This window comes from Anguilla anguilla, chromosome 3 (genome assembly GCF_013347855.1).
Source record: "Anguilla anguilla isolate fAngAng1 chromosome 3, fAngAng1.pri, whole genome shotgun sequence".
Taxonomy (NCBI): domain Eukaryota; kingdom Metazoa; phylum Chordata; class Actinopteri; order Anguilliformes; family Anguillidae; genus Anguilla; species Anguilla anguilla.
Window position 1 is genome coordinate 35650295 of NC_049203.1, and position 22751 is coordinate 35673045.

Genomic DNA, 22751 nt, shown 5'->3' on the forward strand with positions numbered 1-22751 from the left:
TTACAAAGGGGCCACAAGGGGCAGCATATATCCTGAAGAGGACACTCAGTACTTTGCACTGTATCTCCTTTTCCCCATGTGCACAATTCGGACAATTACAAGTCAGCATTAAATACAATACTCACTGGTACTTCTATACAGCCAAATAAATGAGTCATAAAAATAATGAGCACTATGGCACACGTTGTTTAAGAAACATTAAAGAAACTCAGCTGAATTATCTTACAAATTAAAGATTGTATAAAGATTGTAAAATCAATGTTAACCTGCCTCAGAAATAAACTGTATGGGAAAAAAATATCAAAGCCTATAAGTGACCATTTATAACTGGACTTTAAACATGACTGCCCACCGGTACAGTAAATATATCAGCAAATATGAGTAGAGTAAGCATGAGTTTACAAAGCACAAGTGACCGAGGGGAAGGAGTTTATTGTGTTTGGGTGTTACAGTGGCGGATCACCTTCGCTTGGCTACAAAAGGTTCAATGAAATCTTTTCAATACAAACTGACAAAGGTAAAACAGAGTTCACAACAGCATGTACCACATAACTGGAAATGGATCTGAGTTTCATATAAATGACATAATTCCTAATAATCTACTGCTAGGTTCTTTTTTTTTTTTTTCCTTAACTTCATACAGATAATGGATTAGGCTAAAATGCACCATAATATTTGGTTGACTTTAGGAACAGTTTCCTTATTACATCACAAAATACATTTTATATCCCAAAGAAGCAAGACTTGCAAGTAGGCATTTAAACATAACTAAATCTACAGCTACAAAATTCTACTCCGGTAGCCTTTACCTGTGGGGATGGGCGGGGCCATGTCCTCCCGATCTTCAGAGCGGTAAAAGCACGGAGCAAAATCAGTATAACATATACACAGAAGTCCGTATTGTAAAGGCTATAAAGATTTGTTGCACGTTGTAAAGTTGCCTCCGTGAGCTTTACACTGCGGCGGGCGGGGTCGGGGCCGGGCGTCCTCTCGCTTATGTGGCGTACCTCTTGGTCCACTGCCGGGCTATCCTGTCGTGCTCCGCTCTGTTGGTCAGGTACTGGGTGGCTATGCTGCCCACCAGGGGGTCCGCTGTGAACAGGAAGGGGAGGGGCAGAACACGGGGCGTGGGTGAAGCTGGCCGGGCGGCACCTTCGTCTGCCCTGCCTCGGCGCTGCGCTGAGGCTTTCTGAATCTCGTTATGGGCGGGGCTACCTTGCGCTGTCAATCACTGACTTGAACCAATCGAGAGGCTGTGCTCTCCATAGGAAGAATGAGTATGCTGTTTAGACACAGTGACGAATGCGTGTGGGCATAAATGCCTTGCTTGGTTCTGGTCACTGAGTGACTAATAATGTTAACCCCACCCATTCTGGGGTTTGGGAACCTTTGTTCTATCACTAACAGAACACAACGTCAAACACAAAACAATACTTTAACATAATCATAAACCACACACATCTCATCAGTATCACATAAACCTAATCTAAGTCAAATGCCAGAAAATATGTATTATAGGCCATTGCTGTTTGACATTTGTGTCATTCACTAATCAGATGGAACCATGTGCTCCTGAACTGAAACCACAGCTGTACACGTTCACCATCTCGAATGATCCGGAAGGCTCTACTTACGACTCTCAGTGCGTGATGGTAATGGAAGGGGTGTGCATGCAAATGATTCTGGGAACAAGTCTGCCTTTAGGTGCTGGTCTGAGTGAGCTTCCACTACCAAGTTCAGCTCAGAACAGGGCAGAGGGCGTATGCAGGAATAACAGTTCCTTTTTACTTCAAGGAACAAAATGTATGAAAGTATGATCTGTGACTTCTGAATAATTGTCAGCCAAATATATACACAGAAGTAAGAACATTTATGTAAAGCGTCAAACCTTGAATGCATCATTTCCAATAGGGTTTTTCTCAATGTTACTTTCAGTAATGTTACCAATCATGTAGTGCCACACCAGAATGGAATATTACCTGCACTTTTAATGTCAATGCATTGTGGCACTATCAAACCACAAGGAAAACTATCTCCCATGTCCTACCAAAACAAACGGCTTTTTGTTACATTGTCTTAACTTCAGCTACAGCGTCTGTGCTAGTAATCTGAGTTTCTAGCCATTTGAGATGCTCTCAGAATGTAGCTTTAGAAGGCAGCAAAAAATGGTCAGATTGCAACCCCCATATTACAGCAGATAGACATAACACTCAGATATCAGTCACTAATATAAATATCCCCTTTGCTGATAGCGTTTGAGGATAATAATTTGAACATTTTCAGGCAGGATGTATGGTCCCAAAATATGAGGTCCCAAAAATTTGCACAGGCCATGGTTTAATTTTTGGGAAGCTGATTGCCTTTAGCAGGCACTGAAAAGACAGAAGTTAAGTTGAAGGAGTTTGTTTTCTTACCGAGGTCTCATGAGGGCATCGAGCACTGCGGCGCTAAAATGGAACTTTGTATGTTGTGCAAATTCTGGTCGTCCAACAGCCCTGATTCGCGGCAGTGCTCTCATTACACAAAAATAGCTTGCATAACCACTGGCTAACACTTTCAACGGTCCAAGATGGGAGCCCTTTCTGCTACTGAAACACCATTTTTGCTGATAGAAGTGATAATATTAAGCTAATCTTATTCAAGCAGTTCCTTGTTTCAGAGTGAGTAAGAGACATGTAAACAACATCAGAAGCAGAGAATTCAAGAACTGCGTGCAATCATTGTGACACGTATTTAATCTGCTAAACAGTTGATTTTGTTTCTGCAGGAATGGGGCAGACTTTATTCACACAAGTGAAATGGAAGGGCCAAAATGGATCCATCCATCAATAAAGAAGCAATAACAAATTCACATGCTTCTCTTTGAAGCCTGCCAGACACAACAAGGGGATAATTATTATTCAAGGAACGTGCATGTTTTATCGTGCACTGACTGTAGAGGTAAACAGAATTTAGACGCAGTGTATTATTTCAGGGATTTTAGAGACCAAAATCTGTCAAAACTAGTGAGGGACAGATATTCTTTTTGTCAGTTTCAGCAATAAACAAAGTAAAATATTAAAGCTGCTGGTGAGAGGAGAGATGCACTACCTGTGACAGATCCCCGATACCTGCACGCTGAAACAGCCCAAGCTCTCCCTAATCAGAGGAGACAGCTGCTTCCCTCGTTTCTACTTCAATACCCGGGCACCTGGGCTAAAAATCTAATCATATTTTCTGAGGTGATATTTCTCAGGATAATAACAGCACACTCTCTCATAAGCATCTTAAAAGGAACAATGCTGATGTGCTGACAAATCTGTCAAAATGCGGACTCTTTCTCCTATTTCTGATGTCCACACAATAAAAACATTATAAATGTAAATAAAAATGATAAAAGCAATTCAGCGCTTTTTTGTTTTTTGGGTGTTAACTTAATATAAAGTAACATGAAAATAATACTATTTGAAATGACATTTTTTTTAGTTTGCACTCAACCTAACGTCTAGCTAAGAAACTCGCTCTCCACCCATCCACAATATTTATTCTGCATTTCATTACACCAGCATGTGAAAGGACAGCACCAATAAGCTAAATAGACATGATACACTATATGACCACAGGTATCTGGACACCCCTTGGTCTGGGGCTGTTTTTCATGGTTTGGGCTAGGTCCCTTAGTCCCAATGAAGGCAAATCATAATGCAACAGCATACAACCACTTTCTAGATGATTATGTGCTTCCCCAATGGTGTGGGGAAAACCCTTTCCTGCTTCAGCATGACAGTGCCTCCGGGCACACAGCGAGGTCCATATAGAAAAGGTTTTGTTGAGAACGGCGTGGAAGAACTCAACTGGCCTGCACAGAGCCCTGACCTCAACCCCATCCAACACCTCTGGGGTCAACTGGAAAACTAACTGTAAGCCAGGCCTAATCACCCAATCAGTGCCTGATCTCACTAATTATCTTCTGGTTGAATGGAAGCAAATTCCTGCAGCAATGATCCAACATCTAGTATAAAGCCTTCCCAGAAGAGTGGAGGTTGTTGTAGCAGCAAAGGGTTGACCAGCTCCATATTAATGTCCCAAGATGTTGGATGCCAGATGTCCACATACTTCTGGCCATGTAGTGAAGCCAATCAGTTTAGCACAAGGTGAAGAGACACCCTTTTGACACCTGACCAGAAAATATAACAATATGCATGACGTCCTTACAACTGTATTGTACCTAAATGAACCTGGTGTATAAGCGAATATCCAAGTTTCTTGCATATAATAACATTGGCCAAACCATGCAGAGTGGAGGTGGACACAGCCAAATTCTCCAACAGAAAACATGTGCATTATGTCCGCTTCCAGAGAAGCTGTACTCTGCTATACTCTGACCTTGCCCACTTCCCATAAATCATTATCTCCAAATTACACTGATTACATACTGGTTGAATACACTGTGGGGCATGTGCATGTGAGTGTGTGCCTTCCTGGAGTAACTGAGGACGCTGGTAGTGATGGGACAGCCTTTAGGGAGTCTGATTGAAATTATGTATAGCTTTATCATTCATACTGGTTGGCATATCTATCAGATACTGTCATGAATTAGACTCAGAGGCTGGGTGAAAATAATGTTACAAACAGAACATTTGCATACAAATCTTTTTAGTCTCTCCAAAAGCACTGTGTTCACTGCAAAAGAGCAAGGCTATCAGGCCATGGGGCTTCTTCCAAACCCCCTGATTTACCTTCCCTGATAGGGGACACAAACGGTCAACGCCCCAAGGAAAGGAACGGGCAACGCTCATTAGTCAGGAATTCCTCTCAAGCAATAACCCCCTTCAAATATAATTAAATAATCGCACCATTCACACAGAACACACTTAACTACACAGGTTTGAATTGAGTAGTTTTTTTCACAATTTGAAAATAGCTGGAATTTCACTACATAATTACAATGATATGGAAAAGGTTAAGAGAAGTTAATTTTCAATAATCTTTAATATGCCATTTGTGGATGGTTTGTTAACTGACTTCATAATGCCTGGATATTATAAGATTGACCACAAAAAATGAAATGTAATTTTTTAAATGAACAGTACTGCAATTCATTTATTCACATGTTCCTGGGATGAACTACCTTAAACTAGTTCATCCCAGGAACACAGTGACTACAGTGAAAACCTAAACTGTACAGTAATCCACCTCTATTACCATATGCAGCAAACCCCATAAGTCTTGCAAAAAGCCCTGTCTGATTCCAGAAGCTAACTCCCTGCAAATGATCAATGGGCTGTCTGCCTGACAGGCTCCGCCCCTCCACTCACCTGGGTTGCAGTCTGTCAGGAGGGAGCAGATGGACAGCAGGACCTTGGATATTGTGAGGGCGGGGCTCCAGTTGTCTTTCAGGATGTCCAGGCAGATGACGCCCTGGCTGTTGATATTGCAGTGATAGATTCGTGTGCGGAAAGTGACCTGCGGGGAGGAAGACCACAGAGGGTGGGGGGATACCCATTAGCTGGGCAGCGGGATGACTCAAGATGGCCGATTCCTCAGCTGTCTGTCACTCCCTCTGGATTTACAGACAGAACAGGGTAATCTTACTGCTCTACAGGAGGAAACAGCGCTCAAACTGGCTGTGAGCAGGTGCAGTCAGAAAATATATCAAGAATTGATAGATGAACATATTTTGATTTTATTTAATCTGTCTCTATAAAAATTATTAACGTTTCGACCTTACTGTCTGGCCTTCATCAGAATCTTACCTCTCTGCAAATAAGCACCAGCAGAATTTCACAAAAACATTTCTCCATTTATCGTCTCCCAGCTTATTGCAATACACATCATGCATTCACAAATGAAGTTAAGTAAATAAATAAAACGGAAGCTTTTTATCTGCACATTAACCCGCATGAATCCAAATATCAGAGTCAAAAACGGCAGTGATAGCACTGCACTCAAGCCGGTGTGCTGGGGATTGCGCTTGTGAGCGGATCATGTGACCTCCTCAGCGCCCTTGCGGCGGGAGGCTCCTTCAGGCCCAAGGCTGCAGCCGGCATGCCTGCTCCGCTCAGCCGGGTCACGCGTTAACGGCTGGGGGTCAGCGGAGAGGATGACCCTGTGCGTACGCCGAGGGGCCTCCGTCTCGCTCAGCTCCCGGAAGCTAACGAGGGCGTCCTGGCGTTGCGCGGCTAGGAATCGGGGCCCGGCGTGACCCAGAGCGGCCCTGTGTGCAATGGCTTTTTTGAGGCCGGTGTGCGATCCTACTGAGCTGTGGCTGGGTGAGGAGAGGAGGATGAGGGAGCCGCACTCTACCCAACAGTAGCGATGCTCGATTCAGCTTTGGACCAAACTGGCTGGGTAAGGATCTCACAAAACGTCTTTCATTTGAATTGATACCGCTGCGTACGACATTCGTATACAGGGATATAAACTGGTTATTCAATTTGGCTTCAGAGTTAGGAAATGAGGGATCACCATCTTGTGGAACCTGGGGAAACCAACATTTATCTGCTAGTGTCAGCTCAAACTGTCTTTTTAACAACCAAAAAAAATGAGATCTAAATAAATCCTATGGCCAAACAAAAAAAAAGGCAGTAAACATTCAACTGTATTTCCTTTAACAAACAGAACAAGTGTTCACAAAGCATAAATGTTCAGGCTTGCTAAACTCACTAAGGTTTACAGAAAAATTTTGATATCCAAATTCTTTGCGTGCGGTCCCATTTCATTTCATGGCAAGAATTTTATTCCTCTGGCACATGTAATTATATCACTTAAAGGGGAATTTCACCATAAAATGAACTTTTACTTGCAGGAGAGTAGCTGTCATCCTGATTAAAATGAGCTCTAAGCCAACTCTCAACCTGTATTAAGTGCAGAGATATAGCCCCAAATTACTGCAAGTGCTCCGGGTACCTGCTTTACTAAAGACTACAACCGAAGAGCTATTACAGTCCAAGGGCGGGCGTCAGACAACGCCAGTCACAGTTTGCCATACCTACTGAATATAAATGGAGGTGCTGGGCATTACTACTGGGCTGCAGAGAAGGTAATGTTATTCACTAGTAAGCTAGCCACTAAAGAAAGAAAAAATGGGTTTATGTGTTCAAGTTCACTGTATTTCTAATAAAAAGAAAATGTTGCATCAGTGGGGCAAATTGCACGAGGCTTAGCGTAACTACGATTAGAAAAAAATACCAGTGGTGAGAAAGAATGGGGAGAGTAGATGAAGGTAGTTAAACCAGGCAAGGAGAAATGTACAGTCGACATTCCCTCATTCAAGAACTCGTATTCTTCATGTCTGCGCATTTCAATAAATTATCTGACAAAAAATATCAAGCCTGTCTCTTGTTCATTCATTGCCATATATTGTTTATTTTCCAAATGAAGCATCAACAGTGAAATGACCTGTTTGACTTCAATTAGCAGTATTACCGGTTCTACTGCCTGTTGAAAACAACATTTTTTCAATGTAGGGTTTTAACCACTTCATTTGTAGTTACACCATCTACCAGGTTTGGGTCAGCTACCTCAATTTGCACTGTCATTCTACCGCAAGCACGGACGTAAATGTTTTCAGTAAATCATTTTGCAGCAGAGGCAAAACAGTACAGTAAGACAATACAGTAAAAAAGTAGCGGTAAGCTAACGTTATCCAACTTGTTGGAGCCTGATTAAAATCAAACGTGGTGAAGCTTGCTAGCTGGCAAAATAATTAACAATAGTTGGCCTACACATTTTTGTTTTTTTTATAGTGCTGATGTGTCTAATGTTGGGTTTGGCAGACATTTTTTGATGATCAGTTATTTCACCACAGCCTCTGTAACCGACTTGTAACCGAAAGGTCGCACGTTCGATTCCCGGGTAGGACACTGCTGTTGTACCCTTGAGCAAGGTACTTAACCGAAATTGCTTCAGTATATATCCAGCTGTATAAATGGATACAATGTAAAAAAAAAATGCTATGTAAAAGTTGTGTAAGTCGCTCTGGATAAGAGCGTCTGCTAAATGCCTGTAATGTAATGCTAATGTACTCCTGTATCCGTACTATGGATACTGTCCGTGTTCCCCACCTCATCCAAGGACACTGGATCCTCATCCAAGAGCCACAGAGAGCACAGAAGAGCAAGTCCACTATGCTAGATAGCACACAAGCTAGTACTGTTTATAGCTGGAACAGCAGCGATGCAAAATCTCTCTCTGATGTGAGTTTGGGTCACTTTGCCTACATTAGATGTATCTCCAAATTTAAATTACCCACCCACTGTAATTCTTCAAAAATGAGGAAGAGCAGAAGTGCGTGTCATAATGACGTACACCTCGACCAAAATTTGCACCTTTTGCTGCCGATATTTCTACACGGCGATTGCTTCGGCCAGCCACACAGAGAGAATGAACCAGTTACGCCTGGATCTGTTAAATTAGCTGAATGTCGTTTTGTGGTGGAATTGCCCTTTAAAGATGACAATGCATAACAGAGCAGATACAGGCTGACTCAGAGATACCAAGTTTTCGTATAGACGGGGAAGCTTATTCAGTGTCAGTAGCCGCTTTGACACCAGAAGCAGCTTGTGTGCAGGCATTGAGAAGCTGGCACTGCCCTGGCCGCTGTTCACACCAGAACAAACATGCACACAGCTCTGCAGTCACAGGTTATGTTTCGCCATTATTACCATAAAACTCTCATTAGATGGCAAGTCTCTAATAAAACCTGGTCTCTAATAGAAGAAACAGAGAAATGCAAATAAAGATTGGTGTCCAATCATACTGTGTCACTGGTGACAGGGACATGCATGGGTTAACACGCGGCAGCTAGCCAGCAAGCAGTGCCAAAGGGGTTTAGCTAAACATGAGCCGTGCGCATGACTCGAGTCTGTAAAGTCAAAGGCACAAGGCCATGCTTTGCTTTCGTTAATTGCCTTTCAGCTCAGAGGCCATTTTCCGGCAGGAGCGGCTCTTGTAAGGAGAGTTTCATTAGGTGACACTGATGAACAGCGCAACCACAGGCAAAACCGTGACTTCTGCTGCAGTGAAAAGCACAAAGTCCGTTTACACCCCATTTGTTTCCAGAGCCCTCTAATCTCATCTTTGAAGGCTTAACTCCATTGCTTCCAAATTCCTCTGTACCCTTGCCGCTAATCTCCCGACTTGAATAAATGTGTTGTTTTTTTTTTGACCTGGAGGACAGCTGGATGGAGGGGGGGGGGGGTGTTTTCTTTTGGAAATGAGCCGCCTACCTTTGGTGGTTTGAAGGGGTAGTCTGAGGAGAAGGTGATGTCCAGGAAAAAGACGCCTCCTTCATACACAGAGCCAGGGGGCCCCAGGATGGTGGACCTCCATTCGTATATGTTGTCTCCTTTTGGCCCCGCACTGCAAGCAGACGGAAGGAAAACAGAGGAAGTCATGCTTTCACAGTTAAAGGCAGACATGTTTCCTCAATAGTGCACAAAGTGCGAACACAGCGCTACACAGGCAGGCAACGGATCTTACATGAAGTTCATTTAAGGACTTCTTTGAACCAGGCCTGCTAGAAAAGTAAGAACTCTTCCAACATGAAAACATTAGGTTATAGGTCTCACTCCACATTACATTGTGTTTGAAAAAATATTCACCTTTAAAACCTGGGCGCTTCTGCATGAAGTGTCTCAGTGTAGGAGTGCTGATCTAGGATCTGTGTTGCCTTTCAGCTCATAGATATGGACAGTAGAAAGCAGAAAACTGATCCTAGATCAGCACTCTGCTTTGACACATCGAAAAGGGGCCCTGGTTTACACGCATGAAGAGGCTCAGCATCGTTTAAAAAGGTCTTTGCTAGATTTAAGTAAATACAGGTCTGTTCTGGTCTAAAGACTAATACCACATTGGTGTACATTACTGAATTATGGGAGCATGGCAGCTAGCAAACATTTAAGCTAATGTTATGCCTACCCACATTTAAGTGGGCTGCTTTATTACATTTAATTCACAACTTGTGCATTTAATCATGTCCGGTCACAGAGTGCGAGTGCGATGCAGTAAAACTGAGAAAATTGATAGGGCTATTTTGCATTCACTTGGCACATCCCAGTAATAAGCTTCGTGTGAAGAGAATCAGCTATACTGAAGCAAAATAAAATGGTATCAATTTTTAGTTTTTAACACAATGGTTCAGTAGAGCTAGGGAAGGAACGTTTTAATGTTGCATTTAATGATATCATTCTGTGACATCATTGCCAGGGTGCTGTTAGTGTATTGTATTCCTAGCCCATGATTATTCTAATTTTACCCAACACGCACTTCTTTCATTGTAACACCCACTCCATGCTGCTGTGCAGTGGACACTTAATGGAACAGTAAATGGAAGCGGGTCTAAATGTGATGTTGATTACTATGTATCAGGCAGGCATTCAGGAAAATAAATGCACAACAAGTTAAAATTATCCTGTGGTACCTTCATGGACCTTAATTCTAAAGTTTGAGTTTGTCAGTTGAAAAACTGAGGACTATCACATAGGCATATATGCATGGGTCTTCAGCACTGGTGACTTGCAAGTGAGATGGCCTTTTCTCTCTGGCTTTTGTGAGAAAGATGGCTTTTTCAAGGCTACACATAACACAGGTCTTCCAACTAACTATTTACAAACCATGTCCTTACACTAGCTATTCCTTTCAATATAAATCGATTAACTGCAGGCCTTTAATGGAAATTTCCAGAAGATTCTACAGTATTGAGCTAATTTGTGCAGATGCCAAATCTGGCCAATCTTCACACGAGTGTTCTATTTAAGGCTTAATAACTCCAGATGTGAGCATCACAGAGACTTACAGTTTTTTTTTCTTCTTTCGGCTGTTCCCGTTAGGGGTCGCCACAGCGGATCATCCTAATCCGCATATTTGATTTGGCATTTTACGCCGGATGCCTTTCCTGATGCAACCCTCCCATTTATCCGGGCTTGGGACCAGCACTATGAATGCACTGACTTGCGCATCCCCAGTGGCTGGGTTTTGGGGCATTGGCCGGGATACGGCATGGCAGGCAGGAGCTCTACCACTGGGCCACCAATGCCCCATCACAGAGACTTACAGTATGAGGGCTTAAATGAAGACAGTTTTTACAATTTTCAATACTAACTTAGATTATATTCATAATTTAGGTAGAAATGAATTGCCACAAAAATAATTATCTTGGCAAAAATGAAAAAATGAAGGTGTTCTCCTTCAGTTTGAAATTAAATACGGACAGATCACAAATATATAGCAGGTAAAACTATATATGTCCTGTATCATAAACACCTTGACCACAAGTATGCTAAATCTGAGGGTGATATGCAGAACTACTAAACATGTATGAAGCAACAAGTAAGCAGTGTATCCTGGTGTCTCTAAATATACCTAAAATGTCTAAATGTCTGAAAATCATAACATACTCATTTATTTCACTACAAATCAACCTTATTCACTCATTAAACTCACATTTCAAGCGGGAATGACTATCTTTTCACCAGTATAGGGGTCTAAGATATCTAGGGGTCCAAAAATGTATCCAAAGCCTCCCAAAAATGAATACAATGCTATTTGCCTATCATAAAGCGTATAAATTTACCCATTTATGATGTTTTAAGGTTAAACATTGATATCACATAGAAAAATAATGCAAAACATTGAGACACATTGTGGTATACATAGCAAAATATATAATCATTCACACTTGTCTGTTCCTCTGTACTTGTTGCTATTATGATCACTCACAAGGGAAATTTTACATTCAGGCTATTGTTGGCTTTATTTTTTTCTATGATGAAAAGAAAATTGTTGGTGATGAAGGAATATTTTTATGAACTCACAGATGGAAGATATTGTTCAGTGTGTTAGGAAGGTGTAGTTGCAGATGACACTGCAGGGAAGGGGCACTTGTTAAATGGACGACCTAAGTGACAATGGTGGCAGTCAGAAACACATTTAGCATTGTTGTAGTGTATCGTGTACTAATAAAGCTACAATACAGAGTTTGTCATTTCGGTTACAGGAGCAATGAATGTCTGAGTTGAGCAATCTCAGCACACTGGCATCCCAGCCACTAGGGGGTCTGCGCAAAGGGGTTAACCGAATGAAAACCACATTCTCATGTACCAAAAAAATCTCCCTAACACCCAGAAACGACATCATAAAATTAAACATTGAAAATTTTATGAGTGCAAGTGAATTAAATTTAGATTTTTATGAGGATCTCCTTCACTGAAGGAGGCTTGAGGGTGAGGGAACTGACTGTAAATGCCATCACAAATGATTCTGAAATTAAGGTGTGGGACTGAAAAAGCAAAAATCTTTTTTTTTTTTTTTTTTTTTTTTTTTTTTTTTTTTTATATTAAAAAAAAATCATTGCCATAGTAATGGGCCAAAGCATACCCAGCGTATAAGTTGGTCTGGAACACAAGAGAACATAAACCATTAACGTTGTCCTTTAATAAAACTGGCTATATAATGTTCCTTTGCACATGGTACAATCTATAGGAGCAACATTAGCCTATATGACAGGGTCCATGTACTGCCAGTCACGCTGTGTCATTAGCATATTTTTTTACTACATTCATAATGATGAAGAAGAACCTGGATTATAAAAATAAATGTAATCAGCTTTCAGGTTTTTGGAACCAAAGTGAAGGCTGAAAAGGTGCACTATTACTTTGTAAAATTAGAATGTTCCGGTAAGAGACAAACTGCCTGAGAGCTCATGCAAGGGATTAAGCTTTGATGATGGACTGGCCGTATTGTAGGACAAAGAGTACCCTTGACTGAACTGTAGGCCAGCACTTGAATAATATCTGAGTTGCTATCTGAAGCCAGTAAAGGAAGATGATGAAAAGTGAGACAAGGAGACATTTCAGGAGGTTGAAGAACAGCCAAGCAGCAAAATTACAAATAGAAGTGACATGAAGGAAAAGTCAGGGAAGCCAGCAAGTACTCGGCCGAATAAGATGGAACAGAGGATGACAGCTCTACCTCTACAGACCAAGCGTGTCCTGGAGGGTAGCCTGGGGAGTGGAGACGTGTACATATCCTGCGTGTGTGTGCGCGTGTATGTAAATTTGTGTGTTCACAATTAAATATGTAAACATATGTTCTTATGATGTCCTCAAAGAAATCCTTGAATATTACACATAATACAGGTAAAAATGTTGAAAATTGAAAGTCTATTAGCAGGTCAGCTGACCTATTTTCAGCAGCAAACTTCACAAATTTCATACAAATGTTTTTGTGCTGCCTTGACAGTAAATCTTGTTCTAGGTTATTTAAAAAATAGCATTTGGCTTTACAGCTTCTTGTGTGATAGATGGGAGATCCATCAATGAAGAGACAAAGGAATGAGAAAGCCAAAGGAAAGAGATAAGATACAGTATCAGACTGTTTTTTCCAAGTGGTTCTTTCATCTGGCAGATCAGGATTTTCTACAGCCAGTCCGTGATCTATGCAAAGAATTTCCAGAATGTTCTTACGCAGAAAGCATATAACACCTCAACATGCATTAATTACACACAATTTGTTCCAATTTAAAACATATTTCTATAGATATAGCAACAAACAGAAGATTAAAATGGCATAATTTTAAATTTGCCAAGTGTGTCCATATATTTGATAAGAAATTATTATATTGATTTAATTGTATGTAGTCACAAAAAGCCGTCACCACAAGGCCTGCAGCACCACTTACAGGGTCATGTAACCCACACATGCCATCCCTTTGATCGGATTTAATTTATTCTGTTTGTCATTGTTTATTGCCCCTGTCATCGCTACTCTAAACACTTGCGTGGTTTATTGAGCTGTGTGTTTACTGTCAGTGTTACATGGTTGGAGAAACGCTCTGAATGACTGGTCTGTTTTGTGCTGGTAACTGATGCTCTGAGAACAGCACAATAAACCCAGATAATGGAGATATAACAGGGCTCGCCTGGTTCTCTGCTTCCCCTATTCAATCTGTTTGACAGACACGTGCAAACTCAGTTTCACCAGTCCCACTTAACGTCCATGCAAGAAAACCCAAAGACTGAACTCATCCGCACCAACGCACTGCTGTATGGTGTTAATGGGACACGTGGGTGCGTTTGCAATGAGAAATTCCCCTTTAAACAGTTTAATTTCATAATCAACCACAATTGTGGTTTGTGGGCTCTTTGCAAGCCTGAGCTACCTAACCTATTTTCTGTAAATTTGTAAAGTAAAATTACCTCAAATGCATCTGTACATGGCCACATCCTGTTTCATACAAGAGAGAACATTTTAATCACCACAGGGGACTTTCTATCCTTTTACGATGAAGGGGTTAAAAAAACTGTTACTACTATAAAAGTCTAACAAATGGGCTCTCAAACAGGATTACAGTACAGGCTACAGAGGCAAGCATTCTGTTTAAAAAAAATTTAAAAAAACCTAAATAAAATCACTCTGTAGCTTTTTCAGCAGTCTTTTCCTAAAGGAAATCCACAAAAATTATGTTGTTACAGACTAAGAACGATAATCACCGAACAAAAATAAACATGGCATAATGATCTTTCACATTTCCATTCACACAGGCTGTTCCCTGAAGCAGAATCATCATTTTTTAATTGCCTTGTAAAGTTCTTTTCCATTTGCTGGAAGGCCTCCAGACACGAGCACTTAATCAAATAACAGCACAGAGCCTTCAGACTGGGGAGCCCGCGTTCCCAGGAGCCTTTCCTCCCAGAGAAAATCTAACTGTCCGTCGGTGACGAGCTAGCACGCAGGCGGCAGGCTTTTTACAATGTCGCCTTCCTTCGCAGAAGGCGCAAAATCAATCCACGGCTTCCAAAGGTGCCTGAAGAGGAGGCACAGGAGAGAACTCAATCCTGTATGTTTCAGACAGCTTCCTCAATCATTCACTCCTGCCAAAAACAAATAGGTTATGTTGCTCGCAAAAATCTTTTCCAGACGCTGTAAAGTTAAGGTCTGTCCTTTAGGAGAGATAAAGACAGGATTTTATTTGAGGACAACCACTTTTGGCAGTGTGCTTTGCTGAAAGCACTTCCAGTGGCTGAATTCAACTTTCAAATAGTGTTTGCGCTGTAGGAATATCATGATAAATGCATCTATCTACACTATCTATTGCTACCCTAACCCTGGCCTCAGCGTGTTACAGCACCTAAGACTCTGTCCATCCTTGTGATGCAACACAAACATGCAGCTACACAGAGCGGTTGAATATAAATCTGAGATGTTAAAACCATGGTACGTGTTATTTCTCATACTTGCCCAATAACACAACATGTGAATGCCCAGACCTGATAAAATAGGCGACATCAGATGGACGACACATTGAACCTAATACAACAGAGCCTACCTGGATACACTGATATCAGCTCAAGAGTTCGCCAAAAACTTTTTATTCCCTCAAGTATCACAGTCAACCTGGTGATGAGGTTTTCATTGAGCTCCATTTGAGTGTCATATTCTATAGAATGCATTGTTAAAATCCCTTAAGTTAGGTTGAAACAGTTTTAATGGAATTCAAAATAAGTGTTTTTCTGTCCACTTTGCACAGAAATAAGATACTAGGGTCTAGACCGTTCCCTTATCTGACAACAGTAGTGTAGTCACAGGCAGCACCATAATTATGCTGGTATAACATGATGGATGACAACCTCTTAAAATGTCAAATCTTGCCCAATAGGTTTCACACACACAGAGCAAGCACACTCCCATAAAACACTGCAGCCTCTGAAAAAAGTTCTTCGGTGCTGCCTCACAGTAGGCTTATTCAAGGAGGCTATGTGCAGTTTGGGGCTCAGCAGTAACATTAACAGAAAAAAGTCAAGGGTTACCTTGAATTGGTCCAGAGGTATTACACAGCAGTGATAAAAATACTGGAAATGATATATGGCAAGCCATAACCGTAAAAATAGCACATAGGCAACAAAGACTCATTTTGCAGGTTTTCAAATGGTTATTCTTAAACTAGTGTGACCAGATTCCCTGGAGGACCGTTTAGCCCACATAATGCAATGAGAACCCATGGTAATGGTGGCTGCGGTCACAGAGCCGACTGAAAAATGGTACAACTGAAATACGGGACGAATCAAGATGTTCTCTGAATGAGTCGGGACACATGAAAAGGGGCCGAAATGCAGGGCCGTCCAGGAAAAACAGGATGTCCGGCCACCCTATCTTAGACACACAATTAACGCAACTTCCCTTGCAATAACAGCATAGAAATACGAATCATAATCCCATCTGCAATTGCTTAAGACAAATTCCCACAGTCAATCCATTTTCATGCAGTTTACACACTCATTTCCTGAATCACGAAAGCCAACATCGTCAGTAAAACCGCACCATTCGCAGCCCTATCGTTCTTTTCACCAATCAGGAGTCACACCGGGGGAAGATACAATGACGCAGTAGTAAAACATGTCGTCCATAATTTGATTATTGGACAGACGTCATGTTTGATGGCTCCTTCACTGTTCCAGAAAAATATATGTCATATACAAAACTGCAGAAAAGAGCTGCCAGAAAAGTGGAAGAATCTAAATCAAATGCTTCCTCTCACAGCTGTTGAAGGAAATAGGACTGGCCTATTTTTATTTAAACAGACGCACAATTTTTCAATAATCTCAATTTTTCCCAGATGGAGACACTTGAGCTTCTGGTGGCTGTAGCTCATGTTCCATGCATGCTGACATGTGCCTCATTCGCCAGAGCAGGGCACGCACAGGACGACTCAGACCAATAAAAACGTATTCTACGTAAATTACCTTTGCCATAAAAAATATTGAGCAGGCCTTACAGGGCAAATGGTATCATTTTTATGATTCCAGCCATTCTCACAAATGCATTTAAATAACCAGGCATAACAAATACCATAAACATGCTCAGTGATAAACATGTAGCCTACATTTTCCCCATTGGAAATTCCTGAAAATGAATTTTAACCAGTGAGACCGCTGGGTAACAGAGGGTGGAACAGCTTAATTACCACGCAAATAGAGGTGGCCGAGCAAGCAAAGGTCCAGCGCTGTAATTACTATACAAGGTTAAACTGCAAGGGAATAACAGCAATTGAGACTTTGCTCGTAGGCACAGCAGAATTTCTGAACCGTGAAAAAAATTCAGGTGCTGACTTTACTCCAAGCATTCCGCGTTACGTGGGAGATGATTGCGGCAAAACAAACGATGCTACAGCCCATGGAATGCTGTGTCTCTGGAACGCAGGAAATTTCTAAATATGCATTTCACACTAATTAACTTGCATTCCAATAAAAATAACAATTTTTTGTCAAAATATGCCAACTCGCAACAAAATACTAAATGTATCTCCTCTTCAACTCTTCATTCAAATTGAGCACTTTCTTTCTGAATCTCGCAGTGCTACCAACGGCTGTGTAAATATAATGGTAAATACACACCACAAAAATCAGACACCAAAAGACAACTGGCTCAAAGAAACAGTAGTAAATATTTTGTTGTGGTTCAAGACGGACTCATCACCTCACAATACATGCGTATATAGAACACGGCATTTTTTTTTCCTGTGTTTTGGCTGTTTTTCCATGTAAAAAAATGCAGAATCCTCCATTGATATGACCACTGGGATAAGTGTTGGAGTCCTGCCTAAAATGTTACCCATTTGGGGGACAGTAAAGTTCATGCACAGGGAAGCTGAAGAAAGTATTTTTCTTAGAATTGTTGCTGCGGATCATCCAGTGGTAAAAATGGGTTTAAATAAGGTCCCATTGGTCATTCTTGGCCTATGGTGACTTTGCTCTGCTAGTGGTGAGTATTCCGTGTCGGCTGAGAAATGTGAGGATTTGATGTTCTGGCAGGCTTGAGAGATTCCATTATGCCTGGGAGACATACAAATCCTTGTTGCATTGGTACATGTTAGCGCCGAGTTTCTCCCTGCCGTTGTCTGACAGCGAGAAAGCGCATAACAAGGCAGGTTGAATCCTCCAGTACTCCGATTCCACTGGCTCAGTGAATCCACGATCAAAAAAGCAGCGGGCTACTTTAAAGCTTCTTTAACGACCGTCTGTGATAATGATCTCCTTGGCCCGAGAGCTTTTGTTCTTCAGACTGCATTAGGCAAAACAGAGGGGCTATTCTACTGAACCTGCGGTTCAGTGGTGCGTACTACACCACTCCATACAACAATCAGTAATCCTTCCATTTAGGAGACAGCCTGCTTGTTAGTGTTATACAGCCTTTACACTTACCCTCCAAAAGTGAGCACATTTCATGACGTGAACATTACTGTGTGACACGTCTTAATTCCCTCTTACTCACTCTGAGCCCCGGAGGAGTCAAACTCCCGTTCTGTAGACATGAGTAAATGTTGCTATGCTGACAGAGAATGTTTTTTGGACAGGAGCCTAATAGCAAAGCTTAATACCAGATAAAATACACACAATACCTCGGGCTGAAGGTTGTTTGTTTCCCTGGCTAAAAAAAGACCAAAAATGAATCAACTGGGAGTTCACTACTGCCCACAAAACAAACAGTATGCATTATTTTATTTCCTTATCTTAAACTCATCTACCAAACCGAATTAACCATTTAGAATTTGAGGTGAAGCACTACGACCAAATCACGGTACCTTCAGTAAAAAATGAACAATTGCGGTATTGTTGAGCAGTAACTTGCATGGCTATGGATACGTGTGCTTGACGGCTTCAAAAAAGTGTGTGTTACTTATCTTGGCAGCTGATGGCAGTATATTATTATTGCTTATTGTTATTATTACAGGACTCCAGACGCTCACTGTTAAAGCACTCAATCCAAAAACCAGAAACTGTTGTGACATTTATTTCCTGTTGTGGCCAATACTTTCATGTCCCAAGTCTTTTCCTCCATATCATAAAAAAAAAATCATTTGAAGTAATGAAACCATGGGAAAATGACTCGTTCTCTTCTAATTGTTTAACTGAATGCTTCTTTAGATTCTTTTCAATGCTTTTTTTGATTGAAGAATATATGGCAATAGCAACAAATCTACTGTTTTCTCTACATTTCAATCACAATAATGACATAACTGAAGGAGGGTTCTGTACACTGTTATGAGCTAAAGTACCATATATGGTGCTACAGAAATGAGATCAATGAATTATTCTATTTAATTATTCACAAAGCAACTGTACAAATTGTACAAATACAGATGCGATTGATGTGTGCATGGGTGCGTGTCGGTTGCAATCCCACCCGTGTAACACCGCCCCCCCCCCCCCATATAAAAAAAATGTCAGCTGCCTAAGCAAGTAACACAAACATAGTGACAGCATTTTTTACTCCTCGTTTCATATTGACCTTCCAATCAGCACCCATTATTTTCTCGAGGAGCGATTCTATATTTCACACAGATGGATTTTCCACAAAGAAAGACTGCGCTGCAGAAATCAATCGGAAGCTTAGGCCTATATCCCATTAGCTGTCAGCTTTATCATGAGAAATTGCATCAGGGCAGTGAACTGCAAACACATGTGACATTAATCACAGACACCATCTACATAAAATGTGTCTGCAGAGAAAATGAATTGTTTTCTGCTTCCTTTCAACGCAAAATGACAGCAATTTAGCGTTCCCTAGGCGACCGGTATGCATTATTCACCAGCGCAAACTAATGAGTTACTCTCTTTGTTATCAAACAAACACAAAATGACAGCAGCTATTAAGAAAGGTTTTTTCATGGTCCTAAATATTTTGCAAATATAAATGGCAGCAAACAGATGTGCATAATTACCTCAAGTATTCTCAAATATTCTTTATCGCCTCTATTGCGATTCTACACAACTCACTGGTTTCAGCCTCCCTAGACATTTGGGCATTACACTTTGTTATTGGAGGAGAAAAATGATGAGTACACCATACACAGCTCTGTGACCTTTCTCCACAGACGGCTTTAACAGGTACAGTGGAGCATCAACGTAGCTTTATGCTATTTATCCAGCCCCAGCACAGGGGTGTTCTCAGATTAGTACGGGACAATTTTTATCAGCTTACTGTTAAAATGCAACATTTGGCCATTAAAACTACTCTGCATGCAGTAAATTTATGTTCTTTTGATTAACAACAGTGTGCCACACTGAGCATATGACCCATGTGGGCTGAATGGAAGTTTGTTTTGCTATATCAAAAAAAAAAAAAAAAAACATTTCTAAGAAGGCATTACTAGGCTACTGCGCTACTGTTTCTTCCTGGTGATACACTTAAGAGGTTTTATCTTATTTTATGTTTCACCATACAGACAGACAGACAGACACACACACACACACACACACACAGAAATGCACACACTCACTCACTCACACACACATAATTTGCCACACAGCATTCTTAAAGCCATAGTGTACCACTACTTCAGTCATTTAAATAAATTTGCATGTTTGTTTTTGCATGCACCATTCTTCGGCTAACCGAGAGAAAAGAAGAGCAGCATCCCTACTGCAGCATATGAGACAGGGTGAGAATGTGCTGACCAACAGGACCGCTGTCGGGGAGGGGGACAACCGAGTACGTTGTCCCAGGCCCTGGAGGAGACGGGCCCAATGGCTTATGAACTCATGTGGTAGATATTATTGTCCCCGGTCCGGGAATAATATAAAAATATAATTTTGCCCAGGAATTTCAGCCAGCAGTCCCGCTGACCAAGGGCTGCTCCTCAGTGTTAAGACTGAACACGCCTTCAAGGACAAACAAGCACAGACACGGAGTCGCTCAATGAACGCAGGCACAGACACACAAAACAGCGGTGGCATTTCTGGTCTGAGCGCAGTTCACTGGAGCTCCTGATGATGTCACGCTCAGGCTGGAACGCGCAGCAAAGCCACTTTCACATGACGCCGTGTTCAACGCCAAGTAAAGGCGGTGACTACACATGAGAAGAATCGAGTGCCGCCAGCTGTTGAAACCTGACGTCATCCACCCAGGAAAGCTGTTGGTTTGGAAAACTGTAACAAGCGGTGATAGAAGTAGGTTGTCTGCAGTATAAGGCTTTTGGGATAAACCTCACTTTAAACTCACTTTGTGAAACCTAAAATCCTGGGTTTATCCAAAAATGTTCTTCTATGTTTACATCGGCCAGCTTCATACAAAGCTGTGATGTGATTGGACATGCTACAAAAGGTCAGCTTCAAACAAGATCATGTGCAAGCAGCTTAAGGGTTCAAGACGAGTCCCACAGTCGGCTGGAGAAGCACCACTGCCCCAGTGGCCCATACTGGCCCCAGACACTAAAGCCAGAACATGCTGATCTGTAATCAGCATGTCCTGGAACAGGCAAAAGCTGGAACAGGCAATGGAAAACTCTCTGTGGATATTTATTCTCAATTTGGAAAATGCTTTGGACCTAAAATCAGTTGATGGAATGAGATTACATGCTGTACAGTGGGTCCAGGTCAAATCCAAAATAACTTGGGTGGAAAGAGGAAAAACCTCAGCAGGCCAGGCACAAGAAATCTCTTCATGCCCAGCCATGCTCTAATAGAGAAATGGTCCCCTCAACAGCCTGAAAATAAAGATTCCCAATTTAGCCATGTAGCTCACTCTCCAGTGTGTTCTTCCTCAGGGTGTAAAATTAACTTTTTTATGCACTAGCCACTGTGTCTGGTAGATTCTCAACTTCTACCACTCACCTTTTTTACCAGCCACTTTTTAAAAATCAATATTAAAGCAGAGGCAACTGAGCTGAAAATTGGTGGGGCGCAAAACTTTCCTTTAAACTAATCATTGATCTTAACTTGTTTTCATTCATTTTCCTTTATTATCAAGCGTGCCAACGATCGGACTAATCAAATGGCAAGTAGCCTAACACATGGTGTCTTCATACTGTGTTAGGGGGATTAAATCATAAATTCAATTTATCCGTTAAAAATCCGTTTTAATCACCAAGTAGTCTACACTTAACAAACAAGATACACCAGTCTGTTATCTACCGTGTTAGCTTACAGAATAACTAGCAAAAACAAAACCTGCACTTCAAGATTGTTTACAATCTAGGCTACACATTGCAGATATTTGCCATGAATACGAGTGCGGAGAAAGAAGTGCATGTATCCGCAAATAATGTTGATTAAAAATGTGCACGATTTTGTATTGCAAATGAAAATAAATGTAGGCTATAAGGCCTAGGCTACTCGCTAAAACTGCCTATTTGGGGAGAGCTGGCTATATATGATAGTATTGAGCAGCCTATTTAGTGGATTAATTGTACTGATACTCAAGGAAATTGAGGGGAAGTTTCAGCCACTGCTTAGTGATTAAAACTGATTTTTTTAAATCGCATTTATCATTTAATCTCCCTAACACAAAGCGAAGAAGCTGTGTGTCACTTTCCAATTGATTAGTCAGATCGTTTGCATGCTTGTTAATCACTGAAAATGAATTAAAACAGTTTGAGATCAATGATTAGTTTAAAGGAAAGTTTTGCGCCCACCAATTTTCAGCTCACCAGTCACCGCTGAAGGCTAAATACGACAGTTGCACTGGGAGCAATACTTTTTGCTAGACGGCTCGAACACCTGATCATGTCGACACTTCTCATTGAAATATCGTCTCGGGGCCATGACGCAAGATGGGTTGCCAGGTAAATAACGCAATAATACAGTACAGACAAAGTCCGCCACCGTGGAGTGTGAGCCTCACAAATTTACCAGCCACTCCGCAAAATCACCCGCATTTGGCGGGTGGTGGGTGTTAATTTTACACCCTGTTCTTCCTACCTGTGTAGGGCCAGCAAGCCTTGACGGGCCACAAGCTCGGCTCCTCGCTGCCATAGTAAGCTGTCAAATCCCTGC

At 41.4% G+C, this 22751-nt stretch overlaps 1 protein-coding gene across 1 annotated transcript in view; it reads right to left on the reverse strand.

Annotated features, from left to right (window-relative positions):
- Nucleotides 1-412: 412 nt before the first annotated feature.
- LOC118223360 (ubiquitin-conjugating enzyme E2 E3) overlaps nucleotides 413-22751 on the reverse strand; it is a 44540-nt gene continuing 22201 nt past the window's right edge. Inside the window, exons 4-6 of the mRNA XM_035409782.1 lie at nucleotides 9210-9342; nucleotides 5298-5445; nucleotides 413-1092 (exon numbers count right to left, since the gene is read on the reverse strand). Of these exons, the coding sequence (XP_035265673.1) occupies nucleotides 995-1092; nucleotides 5298-5445; nucleotides 9210-9342 (379 nt within the window). The 3' untranslated portion in view covers nucleotides 413-994. The remainder of the gene's footprint in view (nucleotides 1093-5297; nucleotides 5446-9209; nucleotides 9343-22751) is intronic.